Source organism: Hermetia illucens, chromosome 4 (genome assembly GCF_905115235.1).
Source record: "Hermetia illucens chromosome 4, iHerIll2.2.curated.20191125, whole genome shotgun sequence".
Classification (NCBI taxonomy): domain Eukaryota; kingdom Metazoa; phylum Arthropoda; class Insecta; order Diptera; family Stratiomyidae; genus Hermetia; species Hermetia illucens.
The window spans coordinates 121,157,267-121,174,927 of NC_051852.1; the positions used below are offsets into that span (position 1 = coordinate 121,157,267).

The following is a 17,661-nucleotide window of genomic DNA, read 5'->3' on the forward strand; positions in this document are numbered from 1 at the left end:
ATGCGGTATAATTCTTGTTTTCTTCCGGTCCTCGTTATTAATAATTTGTTAAAGAAAAAAGTAATATAACTATGAATTCCACATTACATTTGAGGATTCCTTCCTCCTTCTGCACTTACCGGTAATACACCCCATTTCAAAGGGCATCCTGGATTATTACCTAATATTAAACGCGATGAACGGTTGCAGGGGCTACAGGTGTGGCTTAGTATGTAGAAGTGCAAATCGCGCACATCAGCGGTTTCCGCTAATCAAAACCACTAAGAGAAACACAAGATATAGGATTGTTTTCAATTTATTTAATGCTTAACAAATCGTAGAAAATAAAATCTCTGCCTTCGATTACAATATTTAAATAAAACAAACATTGTAGTAATATTAAATAATACAAACGTCATTAACTTAGCACTACGCTAGCAATGCAAATATGACAATGATTTTGGTACCATAATGCATTGAGAGATTTCGCAAAATACACAAGAATAGTCTGTTTGAAATTTGTGCAAATTTATCGAATCTGGTGCATTCACTACATTAAAATACGTTTCCTTTCAAATGCATTGTAATCTATGAGCTATTAATTAATGGTTCATTTACGAATTGTGCATTAAATCTACTTGAAATTTGCTGGTGACTGACTAAAATCCAATACGTTCCGAATGTTGATTTGGGTATTGGGTGAGATTCGCTTCAAGAATTCGGTGTTCGTATAAATAAGGACTCTCTGAAAGGGCCGACCATGTCGCTTTGGAAAAGAAGGAACTGACGACGAGATCGACTGTAAAACATATTAACCGCTATATATTGCACAATGGTCTTATACTGTTTCTATTTTCGTGGAAAAGGTAAGTTTGGAAAAAAGGTTGATTTACTGTTGGGAGTTTACTCTTTGTAAACAGAGTTCGATCTCTGGAATATTCCTCATTTCATTACTTATCTATTCCTTGAAATTCTTACTAATTTGTTTGCAAACAACTGTAACTGTTTTTGAAAAGGAAAAATGCCAGGAAAAACTCCAGTAAATAAATATTAAGTTCACTGTATAACAGTCTAGCATTTAAACTTAACCTTCTTCCCTATTCCCCCTAGCATAACATAAAGAGCACAAAAAGGACATTTCTTCGGTAACATTTTCTTAAACTGAGGAGTTCCATTTCTTGAGAAATTTTCTCTTTACATATTTACTGACTTGATTTCACTTAACGTAGTTCCTTAGATGCTAATGGTATTGTAGTATTTATATTAGATACCTTTAATGTTTCATTATAATAATTTATAAGGTATAAATTGACTAGCACAAGTACTTCTTTTTTGGTTTCATCATGCGAATACGTCATTTCGTTCCGCCCCCAGAGTTGACGCCATTTGTTACAACACTAGGTGGTTGCGTTGTCGCTGACACCTGGGGCTGTGGCTGGGATGGGGGTGATCTTGTGATTTGAGCACGAACTGTTTGTGCCGGATGTTTGGCCGTTACCTCAGGGCGAACATTACCACAAATCTGTAAAGATAACGAAAAATTCTCGATCAGTGGTAGAATTTTGAAAGTTATGAATATTTTTCAATTGGTGTTATTAGAACGAAATTTGAGTTTGCATCTATGTGTGGATTGATTCCAATCATCTAAACTTTCTTTTTCATATTTTGTCTATCCCATCATAGCTGTCAAAAATGTTTCCCGAGCAAATACTCACTCGTGAGGAGGAGATCAATGAGGACCTTGTCGTCAGGCAGATATGCAAGGGATGGACTTCGAAACTTGTGTTCACCGGGATACGCTTTCGACCAGGCTTTATAATTGCGGACTGCGCCACGGAAGACACTGCAAAGTGGATTAGAACCATAGTTCCTAGATTGCCAGGCTAGGAAGGAACAGAACTGTCAATATGCGCTGGGGATGATATACCAGAAGCATAAATGGTGACAGTTTTTCTCCCAAAAGCCGCGACAATAGAAACAGAAGACCTTATGGGCCTCTTAATCGCTCAGAATGAAGATCTCCATACTTAACCATGGAGAGTCTTCAGAAGCAAGGTGGAGGGCAAGGGTAAACTCCTCACGATCGGCGTAGATGACCGATCCCTGGAGGCAAAAACGTCGGAGTTGCCATATCAACCACCGATTCGGCAACATACCCGTGCATGTGCACAGGGAGAAGCCAAGGAAAGACACCTCGGAGGAGACACCGGGTGAAAAGCATACCGAATTCCCCGAAGAAGTCTCGAAAGCCATAGAGGCGGAAAGGACTTGACCAACCAGGGAAGTAGATCTGTTGCCCAGTGAAGAGCAGAAGCTAGGAGACCTAGACCTAGGACTCCTAGTGCTCAGGGTGGACAGCGATGCGCAGGAAAGCGCCATATCTGAGGAGGAGGGCGATACTCCGACAGTGGAGAAGAGCTCCAAACAATAACGGAACCAATGGCCAGCACTAAGAAGGCCCAGATAATTTTCCACTATGCGGTAATTGCAAGGGCAAGTTCCAAGGAGAACATTGGAATAGTGCTAGCTCAGGAACCCTGGGTGTACCGGTGGCAGATTCGCGGTCTGCAAGGAGGAAGCATGCAGGTAATTTGGGACTCCTCTTGTGAAAAACTAAGAGCTTGCATAATTCTTAAACATTATCTAAATTACATTTGTTTTTCAGAGTTTCTGATCAGGGACCTTGTGGCTGTCCAAGTCTCATTGGAAGCCGGGAGGAGCACTCGAGAGACAGTCGTTGCATCGGGATACTTCCCAGACAAAATCCGGGCTCCACCGGAACAAGTCGCAAAACTGGTGAAGTATTGTAAGAAGAGGACGTTTCCACTTCTCCTCGGCTGCGATGCCAACGCCCACCACGAAGTTTGGGGAAGCAGCGACACCAATCGAAGAGGTGAGTACCTCCTTGAATTTATTCTTAGCAATAAGTTAGAAATATATAACTTAGGGAACACTCCCACATTTGTGACCAGCACTAGACAGGAGGTACTAGACATAACTCTAGAAAATACTCTAATGAACGGAATGATCAGGAATTGGAGGGTGTCGGATGAACCTTCATAATCAGATTCGACATTGAGGGTAACTTCGAAATAAAAAGAATAATAATGAATCCCTGGAGAACGGATTGGGAATCCTACGCAACGCACTTGAGCAACAACATTGCCCACCTTCAAGGGGCGGTGACATCAGGAGCGAACTGGAACTAGAAACAGTGGTGGTAAATCTCGACACAGTCGTCATTGACGCGTATGAGGCCAGCTGTCCGGCTAAGACAGTTAAGTCATCAAGGGATGTACCATGGTGGAACAGGAACCTAATCAGAATGAGAACAGAGGCACGAAAACGCTTCAACCGGGGAAAACAAGCCTGGGGCTGGCAGAGGTACAAAAATGCACTGACTGCGTATAGCAACGCGATGACGGAAGCAAAACGGGACAGCTTCAGGGGCCCGCCTGTTACAGCACAGAGGAGACGTTGGCATGGAAACCCTTAACTTAATTTTGGTTTTCCGATGATTGCATCTCCAGATTTTAGACAAAACACGAAAATGAATTTCATATTTTCAATGTCATGTCGACAGATACAATGCTTTCTAGATATTCAAACTGGCACACACCTTCCCTGGTTTTCCGAATAGGCAGATGTCAGTACGGCGCGATTATTGTTATATTTACTAAGACCACGTTCGAGCAATTGTGATTAGATCCCATCTTGGCATTGGATTGCATGTTGCTGCTCATAGAAAGCATCATTCTTCTCTATTTCAGAAATCTTGGCTGGTGCACAGCATAGCACAATTGTAATGCTAATTCACATGGGCCAGAATTTCCTGCTAGAAACGGGTCCCGGGTTGTCAGCGTTATCATTCTGAAAATCTGCTTTAAAAATAGAGAAAGTCACGCTGAAACTGCTTGAATGCCTCGCGGAGTTTTCGGTAATACAAGTCCGCCTAACGTGCTAACTATTTAAAGCGTGATCAGCAAATTTTAAGAAACTGGGTCGGTTATGGACAATAAGTTACGTATGCCTTGACATATTGGCCGGTCTCCCACTCATCCATTAATCCTGGGAATCTCAGATCTTTCCTAGTGGAAGAGGAAAACCGGTCCTGAGTGCGAAAGTTTGAGGGATATGTGGGTGCTTCTTGCCATCGCGAAGGTAGTAGCAAAAATAATCCTGGAACACATTAAAGAACTTCTCGAAATTGTTATTCGACAGAGAGCAGGTTGGTTGGATCCTTCTATATTGACCACACCAAAACTCTTCGGATCATTTGGGAGTAGTGTGCACTTCACCTGCGCTTCATCGATTTCGAGAAAGCTTTCAACAGTGCGAACAGGGAGTGTATCCGGAATGCTTTACGTAGGAGCGTATTTCGGAGAAACTAATAGTTATTATAAGAGCGACATGTGACAATGCAAAACGTCATGTGCTGTTTCAAGGTAAAATTTCTCAGGAATTTCAAATTATTGCTTGTTATGGGTCAGAGTGAAATTATGCGGTGTTTCCAACAATTAATTAATTGAAGTAATAAAAACTTGTTGTTTCTTTTTCGTTGGTGTGGGTATTTATTCTTGCAAATACCGATATTTCGGGAACCACTTGTTGCCTTCATCAGTGCAAACAAGTTGTTTGCTTATTGACTTATTTCCTTAAACACTTCAACTATTGTACAATGATGACAACTGCCTGTTCTATCATCGAGCCTTGGACTTTAGCCAAATGCCTCTAAATTTGGAAAAAGAGGCAAACAGAATCAGATTGAACTCAGATTGGTTTTCAGTCGGACGAGTCATTGCATTCTTCCTATCTGTATCAACGAGCGAAACATCGAAGGTGTTAATCAATTTGCCTATCTTGGTAGAGTCTTTTCTACCGACGGTGGCACATCATGTCACCCGACGCGTTAACGTAGTTAGACCAGTCTTCGTTACAAATAAAAGGCGAAGACGGCTTACGGTTTCTTACCGTTTCGACTAATATTTTTAAAAAGTTTGGGTGTTAAGCCTAAACGAGGGGTCCATGGGCCAAAAAGAGAGAGAGAGAGATTGCTCCTCATTTAGTCCGATCCGACATCAAGTGGATGCGGACTTAGGACCCCGCAATCCTTAAAAAATATTTTCAGTGTTCATTGCTTTATCTAAAATTTGGACACCCAGATACCTCGATACCAATATTAAGTTGAAGTTGTTCCAAGCAAATGTTGTCTCTGTTCTGTTATATAGGAGCAATAATCATCACTGTTACACGAAAACTACAATGTTACCCGGTTGAGCAACTACACTCTGAATTGTAAAAATCGACACTGCTCGAGATTACTACCAAGACGCCTACAATAACCTGCCTTCTTAAAATAAGGAGAACTTTTGATTTGGAAGATTTCATACTGCCTCGAATCCTTTTCTCGATACCTCAACAAGTGAAAACTGGACCTCAACCTGCAAAAATACTAAACAATCGGCTTTAGAGGAAAAATGAAAATGACGCTGATAATGCTGTTTCTGAAATCAGAAAACTGTTTTTAAGGACTCATACTACTGCCAGTTCACAGGGAACCACGGTCTCACAATAAAGTCAAAATTACCAAGCATTTCCTACAAGAACAAGGTTCCGAACTGAGTAAATTGCATCTTCTAATTACTTTTGGTTTCATCTTTTGGACTAATACCTCTTCTGATCAAATTGAGAGGCTACAACCCCAGGAAGGGCAGACCCCTAGATATTGTGACGAAAATCACTTTAGAAAATTATGTGTGATGTCAATGTTAACCGTAGTAATGGCAATTAGCCAAGGCACCCAAGTTGTATAACAGTAGGGCGAATAGTTAGTTACGATAATTGTTAACAGATGACTCTAATGGTGGTAAGATCTTGTCAAAGGAGCGAAACAGTTTTCTAGTAAAGTGGTTGCATGCCTTTCTGGAATGTTCCGCAGGGTATAGAAGAGCCAGAAATAAGCTCACAAAGTTAGTCTAGTTCTAGAGTTAGAACGGATCACGTCGGTTATGAATACGCCTCGAATGTACCGGTTAAAAGAATTGTTCTATAATTAATTATACGGTTGTATAATTTAGTGTTTAATAAACGCTTATATTAAAGTTATAGAACTGGTTTTTATTTAGTGCTATGCAATCCGGTAACACGAGCCTACGTAAAGCAAGTAACGTAACTAGTGACGAGTAGGAATAGCGAAGAACGTAACAATTGGTGACAGCGGTGCGATTACGTAAAGAAAAAACGTAACAACTGGTGACAGCCGTAGGAGTACCTAAAAGCAAATTCGTAACAATATATTCAAAAATTACGATAGGAACCAAATCCATTCAAATGCCTAAAACACGTATTGATGCCGTCATGAGTCGATACACGGTGATATTCCTTCAACGGTGTCAATCACATCCTTAGTTACTTATTGTCTGAGGATTGAAATCAGTGAGGAAATTTTCCTCCGCGCTAAAAGCTTTCCGTACACACGGCTTTGCCGGACTAACACCACGCCCTTCTTTGGACACTGATTGATTTGGAGCCTACAAACAGAGCTCCGCTGTAGCTGGGACGGCCGTACTGGTTTATACTAATTGCAGACTTAGCACTCACACTTGCAAATACGAGGCCTACCGTAATTAAGGGGTGCGGTGCTCGAGTAAAACAGGGCAACTCCATGCCTGGGACCACAAGGGTGCTTCGTCCATTATATGGGCACAGCCACCATGAAAACACAACGGCCAACCGCAAATGACCGGGCCGAGAACACATCCCCCAGAGATTCTCCTCCTCTATTCTGGCTCCCATGGTACCACTGCAGACGTGTATTTCGCAGACTCCGGTCTGACCGCCCTAGACTTCAGAGCATTCTCATACTGCATCCACGACAAGCAAGCCGGTGTGAACAGCGTTTTCCGGTTCCATCACATGGAGTTGCTCTGAGCACCAAATATGAAGATACAACTCACTATTGTCACTTGATGGGTTGATGCCGTTCATCGTCTACGATACGATATTCTGTAAGCTGCAGATGAAGATTTAATCATTGCTGGCCGAACCTTCCTTGTTACCTTTTCGCTTGAGAAGTTGGAATCGTTGCTGTTTCATCAGTTTGATCCTAGCTGCAAATGCCCCGAATAATGTTCTTTCTTTTTCATAATAGCAAAAGCTGGAAAAGTCGACCCGTCCGCGACTTTAGTGCCCTAATCTTCCAGAAAACAGAAGAGCAAGGCACGACAGAAGGAAACTGCTGTGGAGCTGTGGTTATCATTAAAAAGGTAAGTGCTGCTACACTGTCCTTTAAGGATTTCAAAGTACCTGGCATTTAGGGCATCTATTCAACAATGCTAAAGGGTGTAGAGCGCCTAGACCAACTTCTAGCGAATCTGGCTCTGAGCTATATACCTACCAATTCGATACCTATAAAAGCTGCCAGGTGTCCTGTCCTACGTGATCGTTCCATCTGAGGCAGAGTTTGCCTTATTTTCTTTTTCTACCATAGGTATTGCCCTATAGATTTTCCGGGCATCCATATGGATTAGGTGACCCACTCACCGCAATTCATTGAGCCGGATTTTATCCACAACCTAACGATCATGGTATCACTCATAGATTTTGTCGTTATGTCGGCTACGGAATCGTCCATCCTCATATAGGGAGCCAAAAATTTTCGATGGATTCTTCTCTTGAACGCGGCCAAGAGTTCGCATTTTTTCTTGCTAAAAACCGAAATCTCCGAGGAACACCTGAGGACTAGCAAGATCATTGTCGTCTACAGTAAGAACTTTGACCGACTATACAAGTCGCTACTCTTATGCCCAATACGTCCCTCCACCTAAGGAAAATGTCCAAAAATACTGGTCAACGGGCTGGAACTTTGAGATTTCGCGTGTCTATTATTTGAAGTCCAATTTCTTTTATCAGTAAATGAAGTTCGCCGAAAGTTGCTGGCATCAACAATGGAAATGACCGAAAAAGATCATTAAATGTATCAACCGACTCTCAATATCAAAGTCTAGACGCAGTGAAGGAACGGAGAGGTTAGTTAAAATCTCACCTGATTTCGGGCGAAGCATGCAAGATAGCGCGGATACTTGTATAGGTTTAAATTAGACAGTTCATCGGAATACCGTCAATGTAGCGATCTAGAGTACAATTATCCCAGATTCATGGATAAACGAAGGCTGAGGTAAACATTGGATAGTACTGGAAAATCAATTTGCAAAAATGCTTGGGGCTAAACAAATTTAGATTCAGTTAAGCACATGGTAGAACGCGCTTAATGTAAATTGAAAGGTGCCTCTGGTGTGGTGAGAAAGGCTACAGCTAAGTTTGACCAGCGCCGTATTTCTTTGCAATAATTCCACAGGAAACAGGAGTACAGGTGGGTTCAGTGGATGTCTTGTTATTTTGATGATTTTCATCTTCGAAAGAGAAGACACAAAACTTCTTAAGTACAAAAATTGTCCAACATTTTTCTCTCCTTATTCCATCTTAATAAACATCATTAAAAGGACACGTCTGATAACTATGCATGATTTTAGTAATTATCCTCGCACTATCTTTCCAAATTGGGTTTGGTTATACATATTTAACTAAATATAAATTAAAGCTATCTTATTGAGAGTTTCGATTTGATAAGTATGGCTGGGGATTGGAGTGATCAAAATCGGCAAGAAAGCGAAACTAAAGCACTTGCATATTGGCTTGGAAAAGTAAGATAAAGATTTTCATTTCGGGTATCTAATCAGATATTTATATATTGAAATATAGATACTATGTGTGCATACTTCAAGCAAGTCAAACTTGAAGTTATAGAAAGGTATCTTGTAATATCTAGTGATCGAAACTAAACTAATGATGACCTTGTAAGTAAAAAATATACTATCGGAGCAAAATCTTTCACGAGAATACTGAATAAACTTACAAATCTTAGAATTATTGAATTGTTCTATTTTCTTGCTCAAAAACAATCAACTCTAATTATGTGGAAATGAAATGACCAGAAAATTTCTCAATGAAACAACAATCCACAAATATAAATGTACATATTCGCGGCATTCTATCTTTTTCAGTTATCACTCGAGCGTATGAGATTGTGCCTTTATCGCGTGGTGAAGATAAAGATAGAAAAATTTAGTGTTGGGATTTTTTTATTTCAAATTTCGGTTGCAGTGAGCAGGCCAGGTGTTTTCCACTCACGAGTTGTGAATAGAGAAAAAATCTTTACACACGCTCTTAGCTGAGATTGCGATGGGTGCAGACCGGTTTGCAATCTATTTACGTTTCCAACTGTGGGCGCCTCGTCATTCATACCTGTACCTGCAGAAGTGAACCGTGAACTGTTTGTGTGTATAAACATACTATTCGTACGGGGACGTAGCTCAGATGGTAGAGCGCTCGCTTAGCATGTGAGAGGTACGGGGATCGATGCCCCGCATCTCCAGGTTACTTTTGTCAAGAGTAGCAAAAATATTTTGAATAAAGATAAAAGTAACTTGTATCTATTTTGTTTGGTGTTTTTATAATATACGAGTATGATGCGGTATTGACTGGCAAAACGTAACCGATTGGAGATGCCGGGCATTGATCCCGGTACCTCTCACATGCTAAGCGAGCGCTCTACCATCTGAGCTACATCCCCGATATGAACGTTACACGATCAAAAAAATAAAAATATTTTCAAATAAATATTTTGTCTAATTATTATTTGTTCGGGCATAAATCCGCAATTCTAATTTGGCGATATGGATTCCATAAATATTTAATTACCAACGTAGTTGTCGGATCGGAAACTCAATGAGGGAGACAAAATCAGGAAAAATAAAAATTTCTTAAGGGGGTCATCCTGTGTGTCGGATCCGCGGAATCGATCAATTGTATCTAGATATAGTGTAGAATATATGGGCAAAGTGATTTTTTGATATTCGGGGTCGTTCGGAAATTATAGTGTTAAATACGTAATAAGTCACAGGTCAGATTTATGTCGATCTCCGTAATAAAGCTCGTATTTATCGGTCCAAATGACGTTCGAACGACTTCACAGAAAGGATAAAAATTGAAGCCAAGGCTGTACATGTGTTTCTTCAAGAAACCTAAGGCTTATGGACTAAATATAGCAGATTAATGATCAGTTAAGATTTTATGGCTAAATATCACATTCTACTTTTTAAATGCGTTTTTCTCGAAACTGCATGCTGCAAATCTGCTGCCACCATATCCCAAAATCTATCCAACGAAATTCTTTGAAATTTTCACGACTTATTCAGAATATATATATATACATAATAGATAATTGCGATTTATTCAGTAGTTTTTTTTATTCATAAAAGAAGCCTTAAAAAAACCGCCAAAATTCACGAAAAAAAGTTTAACAAGACGCAAAAAATTTAGCTTTTAATACTTTTCAATAATCCTAGTTTGCGGACTATAGTTAAGTCTGCACTTTAAAATGCCGTTTACTTTTTTTCTTTAAGATGATCGCAGCGCCCTCTAGCATGGCAGCAGAAAAAACGCTTTTTTTGGAGATGGGTGTATAAATTGCTATATAAATTTCAATAATGAATTACTCTATCGGGCTGGAAAAATTATCACGCATGCCCAAGAAATCAATAAATATATGGTGAAAAATTCGTATTTGTATCTTTATCCAGTTCCTCACAAAAAAATTCTAAAAAAAGCGAAAAAAAACGGCCTTCACATGGGATGATCCCCTTAAGGGGGCGTGACGGGTTCAATTTTTATAAAAAGTTTTTTTTTTATTATTGATTTTGGTTGAAAATACATTTGACAATATGTGGCATGAATATGAAAGTCATATTCGATTTTAACAGGTCGGAAGACCGGAAGCTGCACGCTTCAGGTATGAAAGGTTTTGTGTATTTCTTCTGTAAAGAGATTTGAGTGTGCATTTGTCCCATTAGTACGTAGCACCTAATATATGCACATATTATCTGAGAGTATCCACTTTCCAGTCTGGTCTTGAATTTGTAAAGAAGCAACAAATTCGACCTATTATAACTTTGTTAGTAATAGTGCGATTTTAACCTGGTAGGATTATAGTCTATATTATAGCCTACATTTGCACGTGGTACTAGGATGAACTTAAGGGGGGTTTTGCAGCCAATTACTAAAAATTATGGTAATATACTATTATTAACTTTATTTGAAAGGATATCGTTATGAAGGGTATGTCGGAGCTTAGGCACCATATATTGGCAGTCTCTTGTTTGATTCACTACGCTCCTCACCTTTTCAACAAATGCCCAAATTAACGGGCTTCGAAAAGTACTTATCGAGACCTTTCATTTGGTGAAAAAAAATGGGGCCCTTCGTGTCGACCACTATAACCGTCTCCAAGAAAAATGCGTGTGACAGTAGAGAGAACTGTAGTAGTTGCAAAACGCTCAGACGAGACCAAAATCTATACAAATGAAGCGATATGTGAGTTCAATTCCCGGTTGAAAAAGTCCGGCCTGTCACTGGCTGAACATAAAACGGAAATAGTGCTAATCAGCAAAAGAAGTGCCCTTCCTTCTGTGAAAATTAAAGTTGGTGAACAAACAATTTACTCCCAAGAGTCGCTTAAGTACTTGGGAGTAATGATTGACAAAAGGTACAACTTTAAAAAACACATTGAGGACGCCGCAACTAAAGCGTCTTCCATCGCTGTAACGATCGCGAGGATACTACCGAACATTGGTGGACCAAGACAAAGTCGACGACCAAGACAAAGTCGGCGGAATGGCAAAAGAGATAGAATAAGGCACAAACCGGCTGCTGGACCTAACGTGTTATTAAACACATTCGAAGATGGATTTAAAGGAGCCACAGGGAACTAAGCTACTAGGTAACGCAGTTTTTAAGTGAACATGGAGGTTATCGGGCTTATCTACAACGATTTGGACACGACGAGTGACCATGCTGCCCAAGATATGGTAACGTGGCTGAGAATGCAGAGCATGTTGTATTTGAGTGCCTTAGGTTTACAGCGCACCGAATTAGGCTGGAGGCGATCGCAGACAGGCACTTAACATCTAAAAATATAGTGGAGGTTATGTTGGAGTCAACGAAGGCTTGGAATCACGTGGTAATTGAGCTGAAAATGATTCATCAAAAGCTAGGGCATGAAGAACTGCGATGAAAACGAGAAAGGGAGAAAACAATAATGAGGCGCAGTTAAGAACTGATCCAGTCCCGCGATATAATGCTTATAGCAGTGCCGGGGGGAGAGAGGCAGAAGGAGGTGGTTTTAGTCAGTAGGAGTCTCACATAACTGCATGGCAGGAGCCATCAGTAGGTTTTGAACCTTTACACCTTCCAACGATAAACAAAAAAGGAAGCCAGGCAGATAGTAAACCGATTTTAATAAGGTTTTGTTTTACACAAAATTTTAAATATGAGCAGCCAGTGTATATAGTGCGCCAGGTCACGCTCTTACTTCTTGTATCGTGCCTTTCTCTTCAAAACTTCTGCTTTATACGGGTATGTTACACATTCTCATTTTGTTAGCGTGTTGTATAAATAGAAGAGAACACTTTGGAAACTGGTTTTATAGATTATGAATCGGATTGTGTGCTGAAAAGTCACTACTGTCAATATTGTCATAAACTTTCAAAGACGTTTTTCTCAAAACAACAGCAGCAGCAAGAGGTACGATCCTCTTCAAGTCCACCCAACTACTGGCCTATGCTGACGATATCGACATCATGGGAAGAACCACCCGAGACGTTCAAACTGCCTTCATCCAGATCGAGCAGGCGGCAATCGGGGCGAGATCTTGGGCTGCACATCAATGAAGGCAAGACAAAATACATGGTGGCAACGTCAGCACCGAAGACGAATCAACCAACAACATCAAACCGCACTGGTCAAACACAAGCACGAACAAGAATAAGGATAGGGGAATACAACTTTGAGACCGTTGACAATTTCTCCTATCTAGGGTCGAAAATCACAACCGATAACAACTACGATGATGAAATCCGCGCACGGTTGTTGTCAGCCAACAGAGCCTACTTCAGCTTACATAGACTGTTCCGCTCGAAACGTCTCACCATAGGGTCAAAGCTCTTACTGTACAAGACTATGATCTTGCCAGTCCTCATGTATTCCTCGAAAACTTGGGTTCTTAGCAAGAAAAATTGCGAACTCTTTGGCCGCGTTCGAGAGAAGAATCCTCCGAAGAATTTTTGGCCCCCTACATGAGGATGGACGATTCCGTAGCCTACACAATGACGAAATCTATGAGCGATACCATGACCGTCCGGTTGTGGATAAAATCCGGCTCAATAGGTTACGGTGGGCGGGTCACTTAATCCGTATGGATGAAGATGATCCCACCCGGAAAGTCTACAAGGGCAATATCTATGGTAGGAAAAGAAGACGAGGCAGACCCTGCCTAAGATGGAGCGATGGCGTGGGCCAGGACGCCAGACAGCTTTTAGGGATATCGAATTGGTGGACCTCGGCGCAAAACCGGGATGTCTGGAGTTCCTTATTAAGGCAGGCCTAGACCGGATACCGGTTGTTGCGCCGTTGATGATGATGATGAACATTTTTTTGGGAAATAGAGACGAAAATAGGTGCTAAATGCTTTGATTTACGTCATTTATCGCCACCATTTTGTTATTTTTTGGAGAATTTTTTTGATTTTGGTTCATTCTATAGAGAATTTCATATTGATTAAACTCCCATTTTTTTGGACGTCTCAGTGACCCAAAATCACCCACGCCATCAATTTTAGACATTTTATTAAAAAAAATTGTAGCAGCCTTATGAAAGACACCATCCGCTTCAAAAATGGGTTGACTTCATTCCGTTTCAGCAGTGTAACGCAGGCGTTGATTCGGTCCAAGAGAGTTTTTTGCGTCAACTCGTGTGGTTACCAAACATCCAGCTTTTGTTGGAATCCAATCTTCTGCAAATGGTTCCAAACGGTTTTATGGTCTACATCCAGTTCCTGGCCAATCGAGCAAATGCTCACATGCCGGTCCACTTGGATGATTTCGACGATTTTATTGGTTTCTACGACGGTTGGCCTACCAGTACGGGGTGTATCTTCGACATCCACTAAATCAGAATGAAATCGATAGAACCAACGCTGTGCTGTGCGAATCGTTACAGTATCGGGCCCATAAACTTCACAAATTTTTTCGGCCGCCTTCGTTGCATTTTGACCTCTCAAGTAGAAAAAAGGTAAAATATGACGAATTTCTTGCTTGATGTCTTCAAATCGCCGTATAGTATGACCCGATGCGATAAGTACAACACAAGATATATTTAAGTGTGGCCATCTGTTGACAAAATACGACATTTCTTTTTCCCCAACCCAATATATGCAAAATTTCATCCCAATATCTGTTTTTTTATAAAAAAATAAACGATTAAAAAAAATGAAAAAATCAAAATTTGAACCCTTAATGTCTTTTTCGACCTGATAACGACAGCAGACGTATCAAACTTTCCAGTTTCAATCCTCAGGTTAAAACTGTATTTTAAAAATTAATTTTATTATATTTCTGAAATATGATTAGCACTTTATGTAAATTTTTCTGAGAAGGTAGTAAAAGTTCCTACATTCTGAGTACACCCCTTCTCACACGTTCGTTAAATTATAGGGAGTTTCATGCAATGCAAAATCATATATAGCGTGCTTGGCGCCTGGGTAAACATCATTGCAACAGGTTAATTTTTGTCCGAAATTCCGAAGGTGAAGTTATAAGTGTTGAATCTAACGACTTTACTTCCTTATCGGCAGTCATTTATGTGGAATTGAATGAACTTTTTGGGAATAACAATGACTGAGAGAATATTACAAACTAATGCAATACCTGATGGTGATGCTCCCAGTCTTTGTGTTGACAAAATGCTCCACAATATCTCGCTAAGTTGCATCCTGAACAAGTCTCATTAGCTTTTCTTCCGCAATTCCAACAGGCCTGTAGACGGGACCAAATAAACGTTTTTTCTTATAAAATTTTTGCAGCCATTTTAAGAAACTTTCTTTTTTCAGTATAGAGAATCATTAAGATAGCAATCGTAATATCATGATTAAAACAGCATTTATATTTTTATTCTCATTTGCCTTACTTACATTTTGTCCAGCTGACAGAGATGGGGATTTGCTCTCAACATCGGTTTCTGTGGCATGTTTGCTCATATCGGCGAAAAATTTCTCCATTTTTAAACGTTCTTGTGCCATTACCTCTGCAGCACGATTTTCTGCAGCCGCCACAGCCCTTTGAATTTCAATGACAGCTTGTCTCTTAACCTAAATTGAAAGAATAAAAATATACATTATTTTTATTACTTTTGCATAATTTTAAGTAACTAAGTTAGGATTAGTCCTTTTGGTAAAACTGTAACAAAAGATTCAATAAAAAATTGCTTTATAATATTCGTGGGATGTCAACCAACAATACGGGATAGTGGATTCAATTGCATGGACTTGTCAAAAGCTGACAAACCGCACACAGGATATCGAACACTGCATTAATGACAAGAACGGCACTTTGCTTACCGACCGACAAACCGTGACGCATGCTATAGAAGGCGAGAATATTTCGAGCAGATTCCAAGGGAAGAATTTGTTCATCACAAGCTTTGCCACATTCGGAGCAATTCCACCTGTCAGCGCAACTGAAGACGAGGAAGCAAAGATAAGAATCAGAGAACGAAACAGGATCTGATGATATAGCATCTGAGGTCTGAGACCTCAACACCATGGCTCAGTGAATTGTTCAATCGGGTTATTCAGGAAGGTAGAACACCATCTGAATGGCAAGAAAGTACCACAGTTTCAATATGAAAAAAAAAGAAGTCCAGTAGAATGTTTAAATTACCGTCCGATCCGATTGCTGTCCCATACCATGAAGATTTTTTAACACATTCTTGACAACTGTATTCATGAAATCGTTCAAAGAACCATAAATCAAACCGGGTTTGCCAAGCACTGCGGAACTACTGACATAATACATGCTGTGCGTTAACTCACCGAGAAACGCCGTGAGAAGCATTGCACTCTTTACATCTTATTTTTGGAACTGGAGAAAGTGATTGACTGTGTGGAACCCGTACTCATCTGGTATGTTCTACGATAAGACCCAATGTCAGAAGAACTCGTGCGCTGGTCTAAATTGAGAGGTGCAAAGTGGGGCGGGTATATCAAAACCGTGTCGTATTCTTGTCGGTGTGCATCAAAGAAGTGCCCTCTCACCACTCCGCTTGTTATAGGGATTGTCACATGGGACATCCAACGTCCAGCGCCCTATACACTGCTCTATGCAGATGATGTTGTCCTAGCATCTAACAGCAAGAATGATCTCGAGCAACTTGTGCAAAAATAGAATGATCGCCTCATGCAACATGGTCTTAGAATGAATCTGAATAAAACAGATTTTTTTTCAACTGATCCCCATGAAGAAGACACAATCACTGTCAGTGGTAGTGACCTACCCAGCATTGAACGATTTAAATTTCTCGGGTCATGTCAGTGGTAGTGACCTACCCAGCATTGAACGATTTAAATTTCTCGGATCAATGCTATCAGCCAGTGGAGAACTACGTTGAGATTGAATTGAAATTGCTTATGACATTAGCGCAACCTGGATGAAGTGGTGTTCCACAACTGGTGTTCTTTGTGATTGTCGTATCAACGAACGTCTAATCTAAAATTTATTGCATCGTTTTCTGCCCTGTCGCCCACTATGGTTCTGAGTGGTGGCCGACTATAAAAGACAACGAACAGCATCTTGCGGTAATCGGGACGAAGATGCAGCGTTGGACCAGTGGTGTAGCATGCCTTGGATCACATCTGAAATGAGGATATCCGTGATCGATATGGAGTTGCACCGATCGTGGAAAATTTGCAAGAAAAGCATTTTCAATGGTGTTCACTTGCCAAGATTGGTCTGGACATCGAAATCGATGTTAAGCGTGAGGCCCGCCGAAATCATGGTGGCTTCATACGCTAGATGGTGATTTGAAAGCCTCGCAACTAGATCAGGCCTTTTATAAAACAAAATGGCGCGACCAATCATGACGAACCGACCTCCCTTATGAACGGGATAAAGGGTACAGAAAAGGAAGAAAATTGCTTCGCATAACTCGCAACGAAGTTGACGACCTTCCTTAATGTGTCACCTATCCGCTGCTACTTCAAAATACTCTAATGACACGATGCAGACATTAATTGATTACAGCCTAGAGCTTTTGAGAAACAGTGGCAGTAATTTGTCATGTATCCATACTATAGCAAAGAGAGAATATTGCTGCGGAACAGCTTCAACTTGATGTTAGTGTTCAGATAATGGTATTTCCAAATTTTGGACAAAACAATGATGCTGGATCTGGTGTTGCTAATACGTCGAGCAACATCAAGTTTGGTACCGGTTGATTAACGCCTTCGATGTCGTATTTATTAATGTAGATAGGAAGAGTGCGATGGCCAATTAGATTGATAGCCTTGGCTTTGCTATTCCTTATCTTCTATCTAGAGCCATTGCCCACTGTCCATGACTCGGCATGAAAGCAAATACCATCAGCGTAATCGAGGTGTTGGGGAAAGAAGAAGAAGAGAAGGACGTCACCGATAATGAGAAGAAAACGTATCGGTGATAAATGCTACCCTAGCGAACTTCGATTTTGAATTCAAAACTCCTCTAAGATTCTGCCTCGATGTATCACGTGACATTT

General features: G+C 40.5%; 1 protein-coding gene and 1 non-coding gene across 4 annotated transcripts in view; both read right to left on the minus strand.

Annotated features, from left to right (window-relative positions):
• Nucleotides 1–284: 284 nt before the first annotated feature.
• The window catches only part of LOC119656004 (protein CBFA2T2), a 112,254-nt gene continuing 94,877 nt past the window's right edge, over nucleotides 285–17,661 (minus strand). For all 3 annotated transcript variants that reach the window (XM_038062246.1, XM_038062245.1, XM_038062244.1), the window contains 3 exons: nucleotides 15,062–15,238; nucleotides 14,799–14,906; nucleotides 285–1,501 (listed from right to left, as the gene is read on the minus strand). In XM_038062246.1, coding sequence (XP_037918174.1) covers nucleotides 1,334–1,501; nucleotides 14,799–14,906; nucleotides 15,062–15,238 — 453 coding nt within the window. In that variant the 3' untranslated portion in view covers nucleotides 285–1,333. The remainder of the gene's footprint in view (nucleotides 1,502–14,798; nucleotides 14,907–15,061; nucleotides 15,239–17,661) is intronic.
• Nucleotides 9,538–9,610, minus strand: Trnaa-agc. Its single transcript has one exon. It is a non-coding gene; the product is annotated as a tRNA-Ala (tRNA).